General features: G+C 42.7%; 1 protein-coding gene across 1 annotated transcript in view; it reads left to right on the top strand.

Annotated features, from left to right (window-relative positions):
• LOC140211243 (uncharacterized) overlaps nucleotides 1–24,065 on the top strand; it is a 104,458-nt gene that overhangs the window by 19,310 nt on the left and 61,083 nt on the right. Inside the window, exons 2-3 of the mRNA XM_072280887.1 lie at nucleotides 15,401–17,294; nucleotides 21,993–22,118. Of these exons, the coding sequence (XP_072136988.1) occupies nucleotides 15,455–17,294; nucleotides 21,993–22,118 (1,966 nt within the window). The 5' untranslated portion in view covers nucleotides 15,401–15,454. The remainder of the gene's footprint in view (nucleotides 1–15,400; nucleotides 17,295–21,992; nucleotides 22,119–24,065) is intronic.

The following is a 24,065-nucleotide window of genomic DNA, read 5'->3' as shown; positions in this document are numbered from 1 at the left end:
AGTGATAAGGGCATGGATGAAGTGGAATTCATGAACTGTGTCTAGGAAAGTTTCCCTGTCAATATACAAAGGGCTCTAACTGGGAAGGTGCATTACAGGGCAAGGCAAGTAATTGAAATTCTAATCAGGGAGTACTTCGATCCCAGTGATCATAATTCTGTTAGTTTTAAGATTGTGATGAAAAAGGTTAGGTCAAGTCCATGGGTTGAGGGTTCCTAAACCGGAGCTAGGCTAGTTCTGGGGAAATTAAGCAAGATCTAGCAAGCGTCAATTGGGCAAACCTGTATGAAGGGAAAGGAACAAATAGCAAGAGGGAGGCTTTTAAGGTTATGATAGCAAGGGCCCAGGAGCAGCATGTTCGTGTTAGGTGAAGTGTAAACCTGGCAAATTTTGTTGACCTTGCCTGACGAAAGCTGTTGAGGGCCTGGTCAAGGTAAAGAAGGAGGCCTACTTTGGGTTAAAGAGGTTGGGATTGAACAAAACCTTGAGGACAATGGAAAGGTTAATATACTCTTTAGAAGAAAATTATATGAGCAAGTAGAGGGCATAAGCTGGATCTGGCAGGTAATGTTAAGGAAAATCTCAAGAGGTTCTTTAGCTATATTAAAAGTAAAAGGATGGTTAGGGAAAGAGTAGGTCCCCCTTCGAGATCAGCCAGACCACCTATACCTCGAGCTACAGAAAATGGGTTTTTAATTAATATTTCTCTTCAGTGTTTCCTGGGATGATAATAATGTTTGTTCCAGAGATAAGAGAAGTAAGTGGAGATGCTTTGGAGGATATTAGTATTACCAGGGAGGAGATACTTGCAGCCTTGTAGCACATTAAAGTGCATAAATCTATGGTGCCCTGTTCAAATACATCCCCAGACATTGTGAGAGGCCAGAGGAGAAATTACTGAGGCTGTTGTGGAAATATAGTTAGACACTGGTGAAGTTCTCAGTGACTGGAAGATGGCTAAGATTGTTCTATTGCTTAAGAAGGGCTGCAAAGAACTACAGGCCAGTCACCCTGATCTCAGTAGTGGGGAAAATACTGCAGGGATTTTGAGGGAAGGGGTCTACCACCATTCGGATAGACAGCATCTGATTAGGAGGATTCACCACGGCTTTGTGAGTGGAAAGTTGTGTCTGATGAACCTTTCAGTTTTTGTTTGAAGAGATAATCAAAAATGCAATGAGTGTATGGCAGTGAATATTGTCTACTTGAACTTTAGCAGGGCGCTTGATAAAGTTTTGCATGGTAGGCTGGTCTGGAAGGTTTGGGTCCATGGAATCCGGGGAGAGTCAGTTAGGTAGATTCAAATTGGCTTGGGGGCAGAAAGCAGAGGATAGTGGGTGAAGGTTGTTTCTCGGAATAGGGGCTGGAGGTTAGTGGTGTGCCACTAGGGATTGGTGTTAGGACCCTTGTAATTCATTGTTTATATAGACTAGTTGTATGTCAATGCATAAGGCTTGATCAGTAAGTTTGAAGGTGACACGAAATTAGAGAGATATTGTTAGTGAAGAAGGTTATGGTAGAACTCGAGGGATTTTGATGAGATAAATTTGAGAAAGTATGCAGAAAATTAGACCAGTGTAGGACATGTGCTAGAAATGGTTGGGTACTATGGAGTGTAATGGTACAGAGGGATCTAGAAATTGAAAGCAGCATCACTGGTAGCAAGATGATGAAAAAGGCACTTTGTCCGCTGGCCGTCATCTGCCGGGACATTCTGTTGCAGTTGTATAACTTATTTTGTGAGGGTGCACTTGGAGAATCGTACGCAGTTTTGATCATCCTGTTATATGAAAGATGTGGTTAAACTGTAAAGAGTGCAGAAAATATTTATGAGGATGTTGCCAGGACTGATTGGCCAGGCTAGGTTGTTATTCATTGGAACATATGAAAATTAAGGGGCAATCTTATATTAATGTTTTAAATTATGAGGAGGATAGATGAGGTGAATGGTCATAGTCTTTTCCCCAGAGTAGAGGTGTCCAAAACTAGGGGGCTTAGATGTAGGGTAAGGGAAAGGAGATTTTAAAGGGACCTCAGGGGCAACTTCTTCCACACAGAAAGCGGTGAGTATATGAAACGAGCAGCCAGAAGAAGTGGCTGACGAGAGTGTCATAGTGTTTAAGAAGCACTTGGATAGGAGCACAGAGGGGATGGACTTAGAGGGGTAGGAAACTAGAACTCTCTGAATGGGTACCATGGTTGGGTTGGAGGGACTGTATCCATACTGTATTTCTTTATGACTACAGGATTGACTCTGTGTTGTCATATTGGCCGTTTTCAGGTAGAAATGTCCTTGAGGTATAAGTAACTAGTTAATCCTATATACTTAAATGACACTAATTGAGGTAGAAATGTTTATTCTCTGAAATAACCTCTTGTTCTTCAATTACTCCCATATATATGATCTTGTTTTGATGCCCTCTTTGGAAAAATTGGCACCTCTCACATTGCAACATTCCCTCCATAATACACTTGATTGCCCGCTGAGGTTCGTTCAAATCTTATCTGGGTCTTGGAAACAAGATATTCTGACTCAGAGGTTAGAGTGCTCTGGAGCCAGAGTTGTAAAAGGCCTTTGTGTGTACCGAGTTGCACATGTAATTCTGTTGCTCAGTCTTTTATTGATGTTTGCAATGGCAAGGTGCCAGATTAAACATTTTAACAAAATGGAAGAAACTCCAATAAAGGAAGTGGAACAATAAACCATTCTCATTTTATTGCCCATTACCAACAAGCTATAAATGGTATGATTGGGTGGTCAAAGTATTGCGCTTGTGAGCTTGTGGCAGAGACCAAAACTTGTGAAAAAGATGCATGCTCAGTGGGGTGTCAAAGTAAATAAATAAAGGATTGATGGGTTTATATTGAGTTAACGTTCTTTTTGACCATCAGGGAGGAGGTACCATGGCATTAGGACAATATCTGTTAGGATGGGGAATAGCTCCTTCCCCCAGGCTGTAAGACTACTGAATTTCTTTCCAACACCTGAGTCTCATCACATAATAAGTGACAGGAGCACTGTACTGTTTACTTTTGAACTTGTATGTATATACACCTTATTATTTGTTAATTTATTTGTGGTAATATTACTTCACGTGTTACGTGAGTTATATGTACCGTGTTGTGCACCTTGGCCCAGAGGAACAGTGCTTTGTTTGGAGCCATGCATGTGTACGGTTGAATGACTATAAACTGAACTTGAACTTTCAGTTCATCCATCATCAACCCTTGGATGTGTCTCATTCCCTGCATATTGCTTCAGTTTAATCTTTGTATTTCAATGTAGAGCACACCCTGGTTTGCACTCCGCATCATTGTTATTGGCGAAGTGAAATGCATCCAAAACGGTATGGCCTCTCGGTTAATGGTAAGGTTCCATGGCATAAAGAAGGTTGGGAACGCCTGCTCTAGGCTGGACTGAAGAGGGGCTACACCGAAGGAAATGGCTGCCGTATTACCAATTATATATTAAAGCAAACCTCTGCCTCACTCCGAAGTAGACATAAAAGGTACCAAAATAGAGATGCAAACACGGGGAAATCTGCAGATGCTGGAAATTCAAGCAACACACACAAAAGATGCTGGTGAACGCTGCAGGTGTTAGTCCTGACGAAGGGTCTTGGCCAGAGACGTCAACTGTACTTCTTCCTATAGATGCTGCCTGGCCTGCTGCGTTCACCAGCATTTCTTTAGTGTGTTACCAAAATAGAGACATGGAATGTAGCAGAGACAGCTCCCCAAGTTTCAGGAACTTCACTAATGATGTTATAGTGTGCACCCATCGATGCAATAGAAAACTGGATTTACTGTTAGATCTGTCGATAATCATTTGATTCTATAATCAGGACCTAGTTTCCTACTCAATTGTCCTCCTGTCACCACTATTATGTTAACAAACCCCAACCCTCCCCTCTTCTCTCATCAGACACGACCAACCTCCTTCCCCCTCTGATCCCAGTCTTCATCCATGCCAGGTCTTCACCCTTCCCTCTGACCTTCCCCTCTCTGAGGCAGAACGTTCTGTTCAGTAAGGGCCTCAACTTTTCCTCCTGCACCCACATCCCAGTGAGTTCCGCGCCGGCTGTGACACTGGGCTCTGCCACCTCCACCTCCATCTTAGTGCCTACTTCTTTGGCAAGGACTCTCCAGACGCACCGATGACCCCTTCTCCTCTTCCTGGACACTCATACCCTGGTCTTGTGTCTGTTGTGGATCTTCATGTTGCTAACTGCTGATGGGGCATCAACCATCTCAACTTCACCACTCCTCTCTCCAATTCTAACACTCCTTCTGAATTCACTGCTCTCCACTAACCCTAACCTCACCATCAAACCCGCAGATAAAAGGGGTTGCTGTAGTAGTCTGGTGTATTGACCTTTAGCTAGATTAGATTCAACTTTATTGTCATTGTACCAAGTACAGATGCAAAGCCCATGAAATGTAGTTAGCATCTGACCAGAAATGCAAAGAATAGTGTTATTTACAAAATAACTGCGAATAAAAAGTAAGTGCTACAGCACACAAATATAAAAGTACTGAGACAGTACAATACGGATGCAACACTGCTTAGCGCTGTGATATGAGGTTCAGCAGGGTCACAGCCTCAGGGAAGAAGCTCTTCCTGTGCCTGCTGGTGCGGGAGCGGAGGCTCCTGTAGCACCTACCGGATGGGAGGAGAGTAAAAAGTCCATGGTTAGGGTGAGATGCATCCTTGATAATGCTTTTCACCCTGCCCAGGCAGCGTTTATGGTAGGTGTTCTCAATGGTGGGCAATTGGGTGCCGATAATCTGCTGGGCAGTTTTCACCACACGCTGGAGTGCTTTGTGGTCCGATACGGGACAATTGCCATACCACACTGAGATGCAGTTGGTGAGTATGCTCTCAATGGTACAGCAGTAAAATCCGTCAGTACTGGGACAGAGATGAGCTTTCTTGATGCTCTGCAGGAAATAAAGGTGCTGTTGTGCCTTTTTGATCAGGATGGAGGAGTTCAGGGACCAGGTGAGATCCTTGGAAATGTAGACACCAAGGAATTTGAAGCTTGATACACGCTCCACTACAGCTCTGTTGATGTAGATGGGGTCGTGAGTGTGGCTTGTAACATGCCTGAAGTCCACAATGATCTCCTTGGTCTTCTGGGTGTTAAGGGCCAGTTGTTGCTGAGACGCAGCAACACCTCTCAGACACCTTCCCTTTTACCCCTCAAACAAGACCCCACTAAAGAGCACCAGGCCATTGTCTCCCACATCATCACCAACCTTATTGACCACCAACCTCATAGTTCCCTCATCCCATACTTCCCATTTCTACGTCCTTCCCACGATCCTCAAACCTGCCTGTCCAGGTAGACCCATTTTTTCTCCTTGTTCCTGCCCCACCAGACTTGTATCTGCAAACCTCAACTCCGTTGTTAATCCCCTGGTTCAGTCCCTTCCTGCCTACATCAGTGACACTTCACATACGCTTGATCTTTTCAATGGCTTCAAGTTTCCTGGTCCCAATCATCTTATTTTCAACATGAACATCCAGTTCCTACACAACTCCATCTCCCATCAGGAGGACCTCAAAGCTCTCCATTTCTTTCTGGACACCAGACCCAATCAGTTCCCCTCCACCACCACTTTCCTCTGTCTGGTGGGTCTTGTCCTCACTCTCAATGATTTCTCCTTTGGCTCCTCCCTCTTCCTTCAAACAAAAGATGCAGCCATGGGTACTTGCAAGGGTCCCAGCTGTGCCTGCCTGTTTGTCGGCTATGTGAAACAGTCCATGTTCCAAGCCTATACTGGAATAACTCTCCAGCTTTTTCTACGCTACATCAATGACTGCATTGGTGATGCTTTTCGTACCCATGCAGAGCTAGTTGACTTTGCCTCCAACTTTCACCCTGCCCTCAAATTTACCTGGTCCATTTCTGACACCTCCCTCCCCTTTCTTGATCCCTCTGTCTCTATCTCTGGAGACAGGTTATCTACTGTTATCTTATATAAACCCACTGATTCTCACAGCTACCTGGAGTACACCTCTCCCCACTCTGTTACTTGTAAAAATGCCATCCGCTTCTCTCAATTCCTCCATCTCTGCTGGATCTGTTCTCACGGTGAGGCTGTACATTCTAGAACAAAGGAGATGTCCTTCTTCAAAGAAGGGGGCTTCCCTTCCTCCATCATCAACGCTGCCTTCAACCACATCTCTTCCATTTCTTTTTCTCCCTCTGTTCCCCTCACTATACCCCCCGCCCATCCTCTGGGCTTTCCCCCCCTCCCACTTTTCTTTCTCCCTAGGCCTCCTGTCCCATGATCCTCTTATATCCCTTTTGCCAATCACCTGTCCAGCTCTTGGCTCCATCCCTCCCCTCCTGTCTTCTCCTATCATTTCAGATCTCACCCTCCCCCTCCCACTTTCAAATCTCTTACTAGCTCTTCTTTCAGTTAGTCCTGACGAAGGGTCCCGGCCCAAAACATTGACTGTACCTCTTCCTACAGATGCTGCCTGGCCTGCTGCGTTCACCTGCAACTTTTATGTGTGTTGCTTGAATTTCCAGCATCTGCAGATTTCCTTGTGTTTGTGACTCCCTTGTCCATTGTTTTCTCTCCACTGATCTCCCGCCTGACACTTATCCTTGCAAGTGGAATGAGTGTTACACCTGCCCCTACACCTCCTCCCTCACGACCATTCAGGGCATTAAACAATCCTTCCAGCTGAGGGAACACTTCACCTGCGACTCTGTTGGGGTTATCTACGGTATCCACTGTTCCTCATGTCTCTTACTTTATATCGGTGAGACCCGACACAGATTGGGAGACTGTTTTGCCGAGCACCACACTCCATCCGCCAGAAAAAACAGGATCTCCCAGTGACCAGTGTCAGTCCTTGGCCTCCTCTCTTGTCGCAGTGAGACCACACTCAGGTTGGAGGAGCAATCTCTTAGATTCCGTCCGGGTAGCTTCCAACCTGATGGCATGAACATCGATTTCTCGAACTTTGGGTAATATTCACCCTCCTTCACCATTCCCATTCCCATTTCCCCCTCTCACCTGATCTCCGTACTTGCCCATCACCTCCCTGGCTGGGTGCTCCTCCCCCTTTTCCTTTTCCCATGGGCTTTTGTCCTCTCCTATCAAATTCCTGCTTCTCCAGTCCTGTAACTCTTTCACCAATCGACTTCCCAGCTCTTTACTCCACCCCTTCCCCCCACACTTCCCGGTTTCACCTATCACCTTCCTCATCTTTCTTTTCTCCAGTCCTGCTGAGGGGTCTCGACCTGAAACGTCAACTATACTCTTTTCCATAGGTGCTGTCTGGCCTGCTGAGTTCCTCCAGCATTTTGCGTGTGTTACAGTGAAATCTGAACTGCTAATAATACTGGTTGAAGGCCACAATTACTTTGGCAACTAAACAGCTGTTCCAGCTTTGAACCTGGATTCCACTTTCCTGGGTATGCCAGAAAGTCACAGTGGAAAGCTCTTGTTTCAAAGCGGTTCCCCTCAGATAGATCGCTGTGTTGGCTGCAACCAGCTTACATCAGCTTTAAGGTCACTGCCACTTGGAAATTTATCCATGAAATTGTGAACTGCGTGTGTCACAACAGGAAGATATCCATAGATTTCCATCACTTTACTGCATAATCAGAAAAGACCATCAACTCTTTTTTTTAATTGACCTACAGCATGGAGTAGGCTCCTCCAGCCCTTCGAGCTACGCTGCCCAGACACCCCCAATTTAACCCTAGCCTAATCACGTGATAATTTACAATGACCAATTAACCTACCAACCGGTATGTCTTTGGACTGTGGGAGGAAACCCACGCGGTCACGGGGAGAACGTACAAACTCCTTACAGGCAGCTACGGGAATTGAACCCGTGTCGCTGGAACTGTAAAGCGTTGTGGTAACCACTATGCTCCCCTGCCACCCCAGTAAAGTTACAGAAGCCTCAGATCCCACACCACCAGTTATTATCTTTAAGCCATCAGGCTCCTGAACCAGTGTGGGTAACTTTACTTGCCTGAACACTGAATTGACTCCACAACCTATGGACTCACCTTCAAGGACTCTACAACTCATTTTTTCAGTATCATTTATTTACTATTTTTTATTTTGTTTACATTTGCGCAGTCTGTCATCTTTTGTGCATTAATTGTTAGTCAGTCTTTGTGTGCAGTACTTCTTTGGACTATTGTGAATGCCGGCAAGAAAATGAGATGGTGACGTATACGTACCTTGATAATGAATTCACTTTGAGCTTTGAGATGTTCTCCCTCCAGGAAACCTGACAAAAGACCCATTATGTCTGCCTTAGAGGTAAGAGCCTGGAGCAGCAAGTTTCTCAGAGTGCTAGCCAGTGAGATACTAGTGAAAGGCAGAACCCAAGTAAGTGAAGTGTCATCTGCAGTACTATAGACACCGATCTTTAATGCTAGTACTGACTCAGCACAAAACCACCTCCCCCACCTCCCATCCCATCTGGCTACACCCCCTTTCATGGAAGATGCCCATACAAACATTGCAAGGCAGATGGTCCTTGCTTTGTTAGGATGAGTGTGATATCTTACTCCTCATGGGGAAAGAAACTGCAGAAGATTCCTTTAAACGGGTTCCACTCCAAAGAAAACGGCCTTGTCAATTTGATCAGAGTCTGTGCATGTTGACATTGCTTGGTGTGTGTTCTACTGGAAAATAATTAGCCTTTAAATTTGGAACGCAATGAGTTATACTCTTTGATTTTCATGTGACTTCCAGAAACTTCTGTGTTTTTTAAACTTGTGATCTCTAGGTGATGTTGCAATGTGCGTTGTCTGATGGCTGATTGATCAGGTAGGTGTATGCCCCTGGGTAACAATCCCGCCATGCTTACTGCCAGTGAAGATGACTTACTCCAGGTTACAGTGATTTTTAGATTGCATAGCATTGAAATGAACACTGTTATTGGTCTGATTGTCAGCCATACACATTAGATATCCTATATCTACAATTTTGTTAAACAACAGTGATTATTCATAGATGCTGGAATTTCAAGCAACATACATAAAAGATGCTGGTGACGCAGCAGGCCAGGCAGCATCTCTAGGAAGAGGTACAGCTGACGTTTCAGGCCGAGACCCTTCGTCAGGACTAACTGAAAGAAGAGCTATCAAGAGATTTGAAAGTGGGAGGAGGAGGGGAAGATCCTAAATGATAGGAGAAGACAGGAGGGGGAGTGATGGAGCCAAGAGCTGGACAGGTGATTGGCAAAAGGGATATGAGAGGATCATGGGACAGGAGGCCCAGGGAGAAAGAGGGAGGGGGGAAGCCCAGAGGATGGACGAGGAGTACAGTGAGAGGGACAGAGGGAGAAAAGGGAGAGAGAGAAGAGGAAGAGGAATATATATATATATATATATATATATATATATTTATCACGGGACAGAGGGAGAAAAGGGAGAGAGAGAAGAGGAAGAGGAATATATATATATATATTTATTACGAGGGGGGGAGGTGGGGCATCAGCGTAAGTTAGAGAAGTCAATGTTCATGCCATCAGGTTGGAGACTACCCAGACAGAATATAAGGTGTTGTTCCTCCAACCTGAGTGTGGCTTCATCTTTACAGCAGAGGAGGCCGTGGATGGACACATCAGAATGGGAATGGGTCGTGGGAATTCCTCGTGTTTGTGTGATTATTCATATGTTAGCATGTTGGAATGAAGTACACCAGCTCTCTTCAGAGAAAGTAAATTGGAAAGAATGCACATTTGGATTAATTTTGTTCCTGTCCCAGATATAGATGTATCTGTAATGAAATCTTGGGAAGTATTTTTTTTAATGTTCATATATTCAAAATAAAATACATGCAGACGGAAACTTTGGTTGGTTGCAGGATATACACAATAGGAACTCTCTTAGAATATGTCAAAGGAACTGAATAGAAGCTGATGCTGCAGAATTTAAGTTCAAAACTGTACGGTTTATATACACAAACATACTTATTCTTCATTGAAGTAGAAGACATTAGCACTAGAAGGGGTAGTCACCTAGACTGGATAGTCCTCTCGGGTCTCGGCTATCATGGTAAACTTTACTCATATGCTCGATGTACAGGAACCATCTCAGTTAAGAGTATGCAACAGCAGTTATTCATGGACAGTTGAACGTACTTGTTGAGAACAGTTCCTTCTGTTGAAAGAACTGTAAGCTTGGCGCTGATCCTAGAACATAATTCACCAAGTTGCTCATGCAACGGACCTGAACTGTGGTGGAACAGCCCATGGAGTAGAGAATTATTGAACTCTAGGGATGAACTAGACTGGATTCCATCTCTCTCTGAGGAAGGTTAATGTGTTGCCTATTCCTCACCACAGGAGCAGGATAGTCCATCCCTCAAGCCTGCTCTGCCTTCCAGAAAGAATATGGCTGGTTCAGCCTTAGTGTCAGCACCATTTTGACTCTTTCTGCCCTCAACTCCCTTGCTCTGTAACTGCCTGCCATCCTTTCCCTTCAAAATATTGAATGACTCAATCTCTTCAGCTATTGAGGCTGAAGAATTCTGAAGTGCCACAACCCCCTGAGGGCGGCATGCGATGACATTCAATTTCCAAGCTTGAACTGCACAGGGAGGAATGCCGTCACCACCACCACCCAGTCTACACCCTGAGGCCTGTTGGAATGTTCCATCGTTCAGATGTTTCCTCAATTTCCATTGACTGACAGAGTCCACACTCTCCTTTCTAAGTGGTTCAGTCAAGGAATCATACATCACAGAAATAGGCTCTTTGGTCCATCATTCAAGTTCAAGTTTAATTGTCATTCAACATACATAAACACCCATGAATACAGCCAAGTGAACAGTGTTAGTCCAGAGTCAAGCTGCTAAACACAGTTCCAGCAGTCAAACACAGCAGAAGGCATGTACAACATGAAACGGAGACATCCCTTTCTCCCTTAGTGAGAGAGAGAGAGCCTGTGGTATGTCAAATACCGGGTGAACGTGTACTCTTTGGGGTACTGCAAGTCTGTGTCTTTGCTGTTGCTTTGCTGCATGCTTGCGTGCTTGGTGACGGGTGCCAATGCTTTATTTTGCCAGTGGGGGGAGGGGGGGTCGTTCTTGCAGCTGCTTACGTGGGGGAGGGAGGGGAGCTGGGGGGGACTTGGGGTTCTAACATTTAACTGTTGTTCATTCTTTGGGGCACTCCTCTGTTTTCATGGATGGTTGCAAAGAAAAAGCATTTCAGGATGTATATTGTCTACGTTTTTCTGACATTAAATGTACCTTTGATATGATAGCAGTAAAATACAGTCACACAAAAAAATCTAGTCCAAGTCCCTGAGTTCATGAATGTTGCAGCAGTCTGTAGCCAAACACAGTATGGCTTGATTTCTGCTGAGAGTACACTGGGGGGCAGTACTGACTCCAACATGGATGCCACACCTCACTGCTTCAGGCACTCTGTTGGGGCACACCGACTCTGACACCTCTCTCCTGGGTGGTTGTAAATAGGCAACATCGTGGCTTAAGGCTTAGTCCTTGAACTGAAGCCACACTGCTCCCCTGCCATCTACCAATAACCAGTGGGTCAGCATTCCACACCACCTATGTCCAACAGGGTCTCGCGATCACAAGAAAAGCAATTTAGATGATCAGTCACTGCATATCTCCTTCACGCACTGATGCCTCTCTGTTGCTGGCAGCATCACGGGCCACACCAATTCAGCTTCTTCCGCTTCTCTGCCAATGAGCATCTCATTGCTGGGATAGACTTGCAGTACTTTTAGTTCTTAATGTCCACCAGGGTCTTGAGATCATAAAAAAAAGGTTTAAAAAAGACAACATCACCTTTGATTGACCCCATAGAAGCTGCTGCTTCCGAGCATGCCACCATCTTACCGGAAACCATAATGTTCATGCCAACCATGTAGACCACTCACTCCCATCACTAGCACTTGGTCTGTAGCCTTCTATGCCTCAGCGATTCAAGTGCTCCATCAGATACTTCTTCAAAGTTGTGAGAGTACCTATTTCCACAACTCACTAGGGCAGTGTGATTTCAACCAGCTTCTTGCTGGAAGGAATTTTTTCATCAATCCATCAGACATCCAGAAGAAAACGTATTTCAGGATGTATATTGTATACATTTCTCTGACATTAAATGTACCTTTGAAACAGGGATTCCAGAACTTCTGCAACTGGGGCAGGTGAGCTTGTGGATATATACTTGACCTGGGCCAGCCATGGCAGAGGCAGGCAGAATCTCAGTACAAAGAAAAACTTGGTGCTTCTGCAATGAAGCCCCACACGAAGGCACTGTGCATGTTCTTGTCCACTTTGTTTGGGGCCTTAGAGTGTGCCTGCAAACCTGCTCAATCCCAGACCTCCAGCCTAAGTGGAAAATGGCTTCAGTAATAGTCTATGGGGAATGGCCAAGCTTTGGACCATGTGGAATAAAACCAGTTCTCGTGTTTAACTACCACCCAGGACATCTTCAAAAGGCGATGCCTCAAGAAGGCAATATCCATCATGAAGGACCCTCACCATCTAGGACGTTCCCTCTTCTGGGTACAAAAGGGACATACTCTGTTCTGGGTACAAAAGGGACATACTCTATTCTGGGTACAATAGCCTGAAGATGAACGTTTAGCATTTTAGGAACTGTTTCTTCCCCTCAGCCATCAGGTTTCTCCACAGTCCATGAAAACACAAACAGTACCTCATTATCTCTCTTCAATGCTGTTGATTTATTTTTATTGTAACTCATAGGATTTTTTAATACATTACGGTGTACTGCTGCCACAAAAACAACAAATTTCTGACATATGTCAGTGCTAATAAACCTGATTCTAATTCAAATTCCTTCCAATTACTGTAAAGGAGTACTTGCCTAACCATGTTTTGCTTGTCTGGTTGCTCATTCCTCCCAGTTTTTCATCCAGTCCCAAGGGCTTCCCAAGCCGAATTCCAGTATTTCTGTTGTCAGCCCTTGGGCTAGTGTTAAACGTTGGAACTGGCAGTGAGAGGTACAAAGAATGGTCAGAGAGCATAACGTGTCTTGCCTCTCATTTGAGTTTGTGCTGCCACCTGAGGGCAGATTGAAATATTCACCAGTCTGCAGGCTGACTGCTGCTTAGAGTAGGAGATGCATAGTACCCAACCTGAGTGCCTCTTTTACCCTGTACTGCTCCTTGCCACTCCCAGCCACATGCATTTCCTAACCCCCCCACCCCATTCCTTAGCACTCCTGATGACAAAGAGCTTGATATGAAAATATGGGAAATGAGTCAAGGAAGTCCATTTGATGTCTGGACAACCGCCCTGTAACTGGTACCAATGTGCTGGATGCAATGTCTGTTTCAGTAAGTGGAGTCATCGTATAAACTATTTGCTTGGCCATATATCCAGAAAATGGGCACACTGTCTATAAATTTTGTCCTGCATTGACACACTTCAGTGATGTATGTTTCACCCACACCTCTACTCATACTATACTCCTGGATGTGTGGCTAGGCACAACTCAAACGCCATTTAAAAAGTTGCCAATGACACCACTCAGATGGTAACGAAGAGGCATATAGCAGCGAGATAGTTTGGGTTCCTCACCACCTGCTCACTTCTCATTACTACCATCAGGGAGGAGGCAGAGCAGCCGAGGGACACACACTCAATGTCTTAGGAACAGCTTTATCCCCTTCTACCATCAGATTTTTAAAATTTTATTTTAAAAATACAGTACAGATACAGGCCCTTCTGGCCCAACAAAATATACTAGCAATACACATAAAAGTTGCTGGTGAACACAGCAGGCCAGGCAGCATCTGTAGGAAGAGGTACAGTCAACATTTCGGGCCGAGACCCTTCGTCAGGACTAACTGAAAGAAGAGCTAGTAAGAGAGTTGAAAGTGGGAGGGGGAGATCCAAAATGATAGGAGAAGACAGGAGGGGGAGGGATGGAGCCAAGAGCTGGACAGGTGATTGGCAAAAGGGATATGAGAAGATCATGGGACAGGAGGCCCAGGGAGAAAGAAAAGGGGGGGGGAACCAGAGGATGGGCAAGGGGTATAGTCAGAGGGACAGAGGGAGAAAAATGAGAGAGAGAATGTGTGTATATAAATAAATAACGGATGCGGTACGAGGGGAACGTGGGGGATTAGCGGAAGCTAGAGAAGTCAATGTTCATGCCACCAGGTTGGAGGCTACCCAGACGGAATACAAGGTGTTGTTCCTCCAACCTGAGTGTGGCTTCATCTTTACAGTAGAGGAGGCCGTGGATAGACATATCAGAATGGGAATGAGATGTGGAATTAAAATGTGTGGCCACTGGGAGATCCTGCTTTCTCTGGCGGACAGAGTGTAGGTGTTCAGCGAAACAGTCTCGCAGCCTGTGTCAGGTCTCGCCAATATATAGACAGCCGCATTGGGAGCACCGGACGCAGTATATCACCCCAGCTGACTAACTGGTGAAGTTTTGCCTCACCTGGAAGGACTGTCTGGGGCCCTGAATGGTGGTGAGGGAGGAAGTGTAAGGGCATGTGTAGCACTTTTTCCGCTTACAAGGATAAGTGCAGGGAGGGAGATCGGTGGGGAGGGATGGGGGGGACGAATGGACAAAGGAGTCGCATAGGGAGCGATCCCTGCGGAAAGCAGAGAGAAGGGGGCAGGGAAAGATGTGCTTAGTGGTGGGATCCTGTTGGAGGTGGTGGAAGTTACGGAGATTAATATGTTGGACCTGGAGGCTGGTGGGATGGTAGGTGAGGACCAGGGGAACTCTATTCCTAGTGGGGTGGCGGGAGGATGGAGTGAGAGCAGATGTGCGTGAAATGGGAGAGATGTGTTTGAGAGCAGAGTTGATAGTGGAGGAAGGGAAGCCCCTTTCTTTAAAAAAGGAGGACATCTCCTTCGTCCTGGAATGAAAAGCCTCATCCTGAGAGCAGATGCAGCAGAGACGGGGGAATTGCGAGGAGGGGATGGCATTTTTACAAGAGACAGGGTGAGAAGAGAAATAGTCCAGATAGCTGTGAGAGTCAGTAGGCTTATAGTAGACATCAGTAGATAAGCTGTCTCCAGAGACAACAAAATATATTGTTGAGTTACACCCATGTGACTAATTAACCTAATAACCCATACATTTTTGGAATGTGGGAGGAAACTAGCACCCAGAGGAAACCCACGTGGTCATGGGGAGAATGTACAAACTCCTTACATAAAGCAGCAGAAATGAACCCGGGTCGCTGGTGCTGTAATACTACCTCACCAGGTAGTATTTATTTGGCACCATTCATACTTTTATTGTAACATACTTTAAAGTAAATTTTTAATGTCTTGCACTGTACTGCTGCTACAAACCAGAACATTTCACAACATATGTCAGTGATAATATGGCTGATTTTGATTCAGATTAACTTCTAAGTAATTTGGCATCTGAATGTTATTTCAGGTACTAGAAATGATTGCTTAAGACATCGGTGTGAGTTGGAAGACTAGGGTGGTGATGGAGCACCCAGATGTGCAATGGACCTGGCTGCATGTTATCTTCTGTTCCAGCATCATTCAAAGCACGGCCGTATCTCTACATGCCAAAAGTGACTTATCATCTGGTAGCAATACAATTTACATTTATTCCACCAAAGCTGTTCATTATGGGAACTCAAATCCTCCAGGCGGTTCTCAATCCTTGCCAGAAATTTCCAGCAAAGTCTCCACTAATGATGAACCTGACCCACCTATCCACTCGGGAATGTCATCTTTGTACCTGAGGGCATCATCGAGGGGAAATTTGTCTGAGTTTAGTGGTGATGATGAAGATCTGGTGTTCGATGATGAGGATCTGGTTTTCAATAGTGAGGGTGAAGAAGTTAAACAGGACAGTTCTGAGTCTCAAGTATTTATTTTCGGAAATGGATCTGTTCCATCAATCATATCTGCTGATACGAATTCCTCTTCTGATCATTCTTTGTTGAAGCCATTTAATAGTACCTCAGTTTATAAATCAACCCAGTCTGTTCAAAATCACAAACATTCTCAAGGTAGTGGAACAGTGCACGATGTCTCTTTTCCCCAACATTCCACAGCAACATTTCCAAATGACGATTTATTCTTTGAGGTCAATTCTCACCATATGACACTTCCACACTCTGAAACCATGCAAACAACACCAAGACCTCTTGTAACTCTGGGAAATATGAATCCAACATTGGCTTCAGATCATTTGGTGACAGAGAAACCATACTTTATCACTACTTCCTATGTGTCACCAGGAGAGGAAAGACCTGTTCCGGAAGTCGAAAGGAATCGTGATCAAATGCTCACTCCATCGGTTACTGAGTCTTCTGCAAAATGGCCTGAGGGTTTTGTTTCAAAGAAACTGAGTGAGAATCGCGTGAGTCCAGCACCCATGCGTTCTGCTTCTCCTTTAATCACAGGGTCTAGTTATGCTGCAATGATGAGTGAAAAATTATTAATAGTCAGCCGACCTGCTGTTGGTGTTTCTGAGCAACGTAATCAGACAGATGCATTCAATCGAGCTAACACAGTAGATGCCAATGCCCAACGCACTTCCAGTAGTGCAGAACACCTTCTGAAGTTGAGAATGACGCCTGCTTCTGCGAGGCAGGCGAGGTGGCAAACGACTGATCAAGCATATCCACGAGTGAAGGTCCTCAGTGCTGCAGACAGGATGTCTACACCGCAATGGGTTAGAATGCCAGCGTATGATGCCGATAAGTTCTTGCCTTCCCAGCAAACCACCCAGACGTACTTCACCTCAGAACAAGGATATGATATCTACACCAATCCAGTAGACAGCTCAGCAACAGTTATTGAGATGCTGGAAGATCCCCAGTTCCTCGATGGTCAACCAACTAATACTAAACATGGTTCTATAGTGGGAGGCTCTTTTCCTAATGAATTGGCCACCATCTCTCCAACAGCAAGGCTGCAGCATCTGACCTTAAAAGGAAATAGAAATGCGCTGTCATCAATTGAGCCAACCAGAGTGGTCACCACAACGTACTTCTCACCGTTAACGGCATGGAGACATGGCCCATCAAGAGAACCCAGCACTGCTATTGAATCAGCCAAAACAGAATCCATACCAACTGGCCACTACATGGCAATGCTAAAGACGGGGCCTACTGTGCTAGCACAACAGCTGACAGCAAAGATCTCAAACAAAACAAATGTTTCTGTGACCCTGCCACCTCTAACACAGGGAGGGCTTAGGACCAAATCAACAAGCACCACTCTGAGTTTGCCACGGGCAACAACCAAAGTCCCTTTGTCCAGTTCCCGCCCTACAAAGATGTTGACAGCAGAGGCAACAACGAAAGGAGGTGAGCCATTATCTTTTTCTGTTTTTGTCCAAGTTATCTGAATGAATTTAATTGGTTCTGCCTTGGTTAAGAATTTTGCACGGGTTATTCTTATCTCAAGCAAGCTAAATTTTGAAAAACTATTTGAAATGGGAGATAAAGAAGGCAGATATATTCTGGTAAGGGGGAATATAGATGGAAATTCAGTTACTCTGTTGAATATATATGCACCCCCAGGAAATGATATTAGTTTCTTTCAGAAAATTAATAATATTATGGTAACGGAAGGTCTCCTGATATGTGGGGGAGACTTAAATTTACAATTACAACCAAAGTTAGACTCTTCCAATAGAAAAACCTATGAAACAAAATCCTTACATAAGAGAGTTAATACACTTTTTGAGGATGTTGGTTTAATTGATATATGGAGGGACCTTTTCCCCGACAGAAAGGATTACACTCATTATTCTGCCCCCCATTCTGTATATACAAGAATTGACTATTTCATAACATTTGGAAAAGACAAAGACAAAATAAACACCTGTGGAATTGGGACAATAGATACAAGTGACCATGCACCTATATACCTATCTGTTGATTTTGACCTACAACCAAAGAATACTATTTGGATACTAAATTCGAGTCTACTCAATGATCCCTACTTTAAGGAACAAATTAAAAAAGAAATTGGTCTTTACTTAGAAGTCAATGATAATGGACAGGTTTCATCTCCCATTCTATGGAATACTCTGAAGGCTGTCTTCAGAAGGAAAATTATAGCGATATCTTCATATAAGAAAAAAAATAAGGAATAAAACATTAGAGGAATTATAAAATAGGCTGAAGGAACTAGAAAAAAACACAAATTGAATTTGGCACAGGATACATTAGAGGAAATTTTAAAAAGTAGGAATGAAATTAATAGTTTGGCTACGCAAGAAATCAGAAAAAATTTAATGTTTCTAAAACAGAGACATTATGAAAGTGGATCTAAGTCTCTGAAAATTTTGGCGTGGAAACTGAAGAAAAAGAGCAAAAAATACAATTCATAGAATTAGGGATCCAAGAACAAAAATGATAAAAAATAAGCTAAGTGGAATTCAAGAATGTTTTACAAAACTCTATATTCCAAAGTTCCAGGGGGAAGCATAACCCAAATTGACACTTTCCTGAATTCTCTAGAGTTACCCACTTTAAGCAAAGAACAAAATAGAATGATGACTGCTGACATAACTGAAGCTGAACTAAAAGCTGCAATTAGTAGGCTTAAATTAAGCAAGTCACCAGGTTCAGATGGGTACATGGCAGAGTGGTACAAAGAATTTAAAAATGAGTTCAGTCCTCTCTTACTCACCACACTGAACTGGGCTCTAAGAAAGGCATAAATGCCACCCAGCTAGAAGGAAGCGATAATCTCAGCTATACCAAAAGTAGGCAAGGATAAAATGGAATGTGGGTCCGTTCTTAATGTAGATGATAGATTATTTACCTTCATCATGGCCAAACAATTAGAAGAGTTTGTACCCACACTGATACATAAGGATCAGACAGGTTTTATACAACAATGCCAAACACAAGACAATATACGAAGGACACTTCACATTATGGATCATATACAAAAAAATAAAATCGAGGCAATAGTGATAAGCGTGGACGCTGAAAAGGCATTTGATTCGGTTAATTGGAATTTTCTTTACAGAGCTTTACATAGATTTGGTTTCCATGACAATTATTAAAACTCTACAGGCACTATATGACAATCCTACTGCCAGGATTAAAATCAATGGATATTTATCTAATAGTTTTACCCTAGAAAGGGGCACGAGACAGGGTTGTGCATGGTCACCGCTACTCTTCACATTATATCTGGAACCATTAGCTCGATACATCAGACAAAATGAAGATATCAGGGGAATTACTATTAAAGGGACAAAGCATAAATTGGCCTGTTACGTGGATGACATTTTGATCTATCTAGGGCAACCAACGTACTCTTTACCTAAATTGATGCAATCCTTTGAACAATATGGTCAATTATCAGGATACAATATCAACGTAGATAAAACCCAATTACTTTCATATAACTATAGCCCACCAAGAGAAATTGAAAGTAGATATCCTTGGGCATGGCAAACAGAGTCTTTCAAAAGTTTGGGCATCATTATGCCAAAAGATTTGTCAAAATTATTAGAATGCAGTTATCAGCCTATATATAAAAAATTAAGGAACATATAACAAGGTGGAACCTAATTCCTTTTTTTAGTCTCAGTTCAAGGATTGAATCTGTTAAAATGAATATATTGCCCAGACTATTATATCTTTTTCAGACCCTACCAATAGAGATTAATCAGAATCAATTCAATGAATGGAACAAAATGTTATCAAGATATATAAGGTAAAAGGCCTAGAGTTTGTCTCAAAGCTTTGCAATTAGCCAAGGAAAAGGTGGGGGGGGTGGATGGGGCTGACCTTCTCTTAGAGATTATTATTTTGTAGCACAGTTGACAGCTGTGATATGTTGGTGCAACCCATCACATGACACTCAATGGAAAAACATTGAGGAGGGGATTCTTCCCATCCCCATACAGGCAATTTTGGCTGATAACAACCTACAAAGGTGCATAAATACTATTGATAATCCATGGGTGAAATGGACTCTTAAAATATGGAAAACTATTATAAAAGAATATAAACTAGAGGGAGATATTGCAATTCTTAAATGGTGTGCATATGACTCAGATTTTACGCCGAATAAACTGGATGCTAGATTTAAGGACTGAACAGCTAAAGGAATTACAGTTCTTTGCAATATAATGAAAGAAGGAACACTGTTCAGTTTTGAAATGCTTAAAGGGAAACACTTATTAGAAAAACAAGACCTTTATCGGTATCTACAGATGTGACAGTATGTTAATAGGAGGGTTAAAAATGTAACCAAGGCAAGTACATGTTTGATAGAGCTATTTAGAAAAGCATGTAATTCAGATAATGGTAGTAGAATCATTTCAAGCCTGTATAAGGGTTTGTCAAATCTTAAAACACATTTGACTTCATACATTAAAACAAAATGGGAGAAGGAAGGAGGGATAATTATATCTGAGGAAGAATGGACAATAATATGGTATCAATGGAAGTGTATCAGTTCATAGAAATGTAGGGAGTTTGGATGGAAAAACTGGATAAAATATTTTATTACACCCTCTCAGAAATCCCATTATGATCGTAACCTCCCTGTTTGCTGGAGAAATTGTGGAAATCAAAATGCAAACCATTATCATATTTTCTGGGAATGCCCCATTATCAAAGACTATTGGAGTGGGATACACAATGCCCTACAAGACATTTTTAAATGTGAAATACCCTTAGAAAGTAAGACCATATATTTTGGGTACGTACCTCAAGAATGGTTGAAAAGAGATAAATATTTAATGAATATACTGCTGGTGGCTGGTAAAAAAAACTCTTACCAGGAAGTGGTTATCTCAGGAGAGCCCAACTTTAAATGTATAGATGGAAATTACAATGGACATTTACAAAATGGAGAAGATAACAGCATCTGTTAATCAGAAGTTGGAACAATTTGATTTCATACTGGGGAAAATGGTTCAACTACATAACACCTCATAGGCCTGATTTTATTCTCACAAATCAATGAATATGTTGTTTAAAAAAAAAGATCACTCCCTACTTGTACATAGTTTTCTCCTTTTGCTTGTTCTTGCTTTACTCTCTTTTCTATAGGTGTATACCTCAGACAAATATTATGTGGAGATTTGTGGCAAATATGATTATATGATATATATGTACAATATCTGAAATACATCTTATGGAAATGTTTGTTTGATGATGAACTTCAATAAAAACTAAATTACAAAAGAAAAGAATTTTGCACGGATGCAATAGGTGTTCAGTAATGTCACATACAGCTAGAGATGGGGATAAGGTTAACTCACATGCAAAGACTCCAGCCCAGTCTATTAAGAAGTGGTCTGTGCTGAATTCCTGCACTGAGAAATGGAAGGTACATTCTTGCCTTCACAAAATCACCAGTCCTACTTCTAATTTGGGAAGAGTGAGGCATTCATCAATTAATGCTTATTATGTCAAAAATTCATGCAGAATCATAAACTGTGCCCCTTTGCTAAACTTGCTTTTATTTAATTATTCTGGGATGGAGGAAGGTATTTATGTGTGTACTCATGAATTGAGCTGAATTGAACCAGATTTGCTTATGTTGAGCAGAAGATCTGCATCCACTTAAGTCTTGAGTTGCAGAACTATGGATCCCTGGTTAGAATAATTTCAATCCGGTCTCCTGGATTGGAGGATTGTTAGATGGCCTCTGTGGAAGTATGGAAAAAGCATGAATGGAGAAGTGTTATGGATGATCCCAACAAGTGTATAAAAAGGTAGATAATTTAAAGTTATGGCTGAATATTCTCTTCAGCTCATTACATAGTGGAAGGAAAAAGTGCTAGTGTATTTCAGTGATTATATATGTACTCAAGGATTGGTGAAATGTTCTGTACATAAAGCTGTTCAGCAGAGGTATCTGTGTATATGCTGGTGGCCATCTTAAATGGAACACCTTTCAGCATGTGCAATAAAAACAGTGAAAGCAGTTACTGTAAATGGGTGCTTTATTAAATATGAAGATAGGAAATGTGCACATAATATTTCAGTTCCAGATCTCAGATCTAACTTGGGTGTTTTGCACAGGTCCTGTTAAAGTGGGTGTTACACCTCCTTCTAAAGGTACTGTGACAGGAGGAACATTGCCATCAGCTACCAGAGCACCTGGAACCCATTACGATGTCATGACAACAGTGACGCGCAGCCAATCAGGTGAGAGGTTGATTCTTAATTTGCTGTAGCAGTATCTAGAGAAACAAAGCTTGTTGCTTGATACTGTTGGCAGTTCTGCTTGCTTCATTTGGAATTGGTTGAAGTATTTTTCTGTCATTATAAACAGACTTCACATTTTTGAGATCCTTCAGTCAAAAAGGGTAGTTCTTCTACTCTAATATAAACATTGTTTACTCCAGTGATATGATATATTTAAAATGGATTACAGAAAGCCAAAACAACCTTTACTTGGGGCTGGAATAGTGAGGTGGAGTTAGTAGCTAGTAGAGGCTTTTAAGACGGTCTTGCATTGGACTTGCACCTACCACCCTCCAGCAATCTGCTGCCTTGTACTTTGGGTAGAAGACCTGTGCTTGGAAGCAAATGTTGAAGCAACGCGTATTTTAGCAACACTAATCTCTCCCTTTTACTTAGTTTTTTTTAAATCTTTAAAGCTGCAATTTCTCTCCCTGCAAAACCTGAAAATGTGCCAAATCTTTTCTGCACAGATGATGTCTCAGTGTCTTTGCATTCTTTTTGTGTGGTGTTTCACTGATAGCTGAAGACATTCTGGGATTTGTTCCATTTAGGTTTCTGTTATTCCAAGTAAGCTATAAATTATTTGGGATGATATTCAGAGAAAGGAGGCAGAAGGGACTTGATAAGACTAATGAGATCACTGTGGAACAAGGCTGTGTGCATGAGTGAACTTAGCATTGACCTAGGGTGGTTAGATTACCTTCCAGAATATTAGCTTCCCACTTTGTTATTTGGTATATTGAAATTCCAAGCTATTAGCCACAATTCCAATGGTGTTAATGAGCAGAGTTTTGCTTCTTGAGTGAAAGATTAAGAAGTGTGTGTTTTGGTGGGAGGGCGGACTGTGGGGAAAGGGTATGGTGAGAAATGTTGGAGGATATGTCCTTCAGAATTTGGTGAGAGCTGGAGTAGGTTAGTTTAGGGGTCAAGGTGTTTGAAGAGTAACTCCTTCCATTTCTAACTGCCAACATTTGTAGCATAAGGAACAATTATAATAACATGCAATGGATTGGTAAATTGTGGTATCTGAGTGAAATTCAACACAGAAGCTATGACATTAGTTGATCGCACACATGTTGGTCAAGATAGAGCTATTCTGCCTAATTTTGTTTCCCAGTTATTGGCCTACAGCTATAATAGTCACCCTGGCAGTGATTTGCCAATTCCTCCAACTCCATAAGATTTTTCTCCATTACCCTGGTGTTATAAAACAATGACCTGTAGTCATTGATGTCTAGTCTTGTCCTTTCATGTGCTGTACGCCTCTACCTCACTGTTCACTGAGTACAACTGCATTAAGGAGTTTGCCCACACTCTGTAGTTAAGGAGAGAAAACTTTCCCTTCAGGAGCAGGCAGAGTGAGTAGAGATTTAATCAAAATGTTGGTATTCCTACATCTGTGATCAGGGCCCAATGAAGGGGCTCAGCTTAAAACATCAACTGCTTATTCTCCTGACCTGAGGAGTCCCTCCAGCGTTTTATGTAGTTCTCCAGGGTGCCACGGTAGCATAGTAGTTAGCATGTTGCTGTGACAGTTCAGGGCATCAGAGTTCGAAGTTCACTTCCAACACCTCTGCAAGAAGTTGTACGTTCCTCCCCATGACTGCGTGGGTTTCCTCTGGGTGCTCCGGTTTCCTCCCACCTTCCTAAGGTATACTTATTAGTAGGATAACTGGTCATTGTAAATTGTCCTGTGATCTTTAGGCTAGGGTTATATACAGTGGCATGCAAAAGTTTGGGCACCCCTGGTCAAAATTTCTGTTACTGTGAATAGCTAAGCGAGTAAAAGATGACCTGATTTCCAAAAGGCATAAAGTTAAAGATGACACATTTCTTTAATATTTTAAGCAAGATTACTTTTTTATTTCTACCTTTTAGAGTTTCAAAATAACAAAAAAAAAGAAAAGG

The sequence above is a fragment of the Mobula birostris genome, chromosome 16 (genome assembly GCF_030028105.1).
Source record: "Mobula birostris isolate sMobBir1 chromosome 16, sMobBir1.hap1, whole genome shotgun sequence".
Classification (NCBI taxonomy): domain Eukaryota; kingdom Metazoa; phylum Chordata; class Chondrichthyes; order Myliobatiformes; family Myliobatidae; genus Mobula; species Mobula birostris.
The sequence above is the reverse complement of the archived record's forward strand: the minus strand, read 5'-3'. Positions and strand labels throughout refer to the sequence as shown.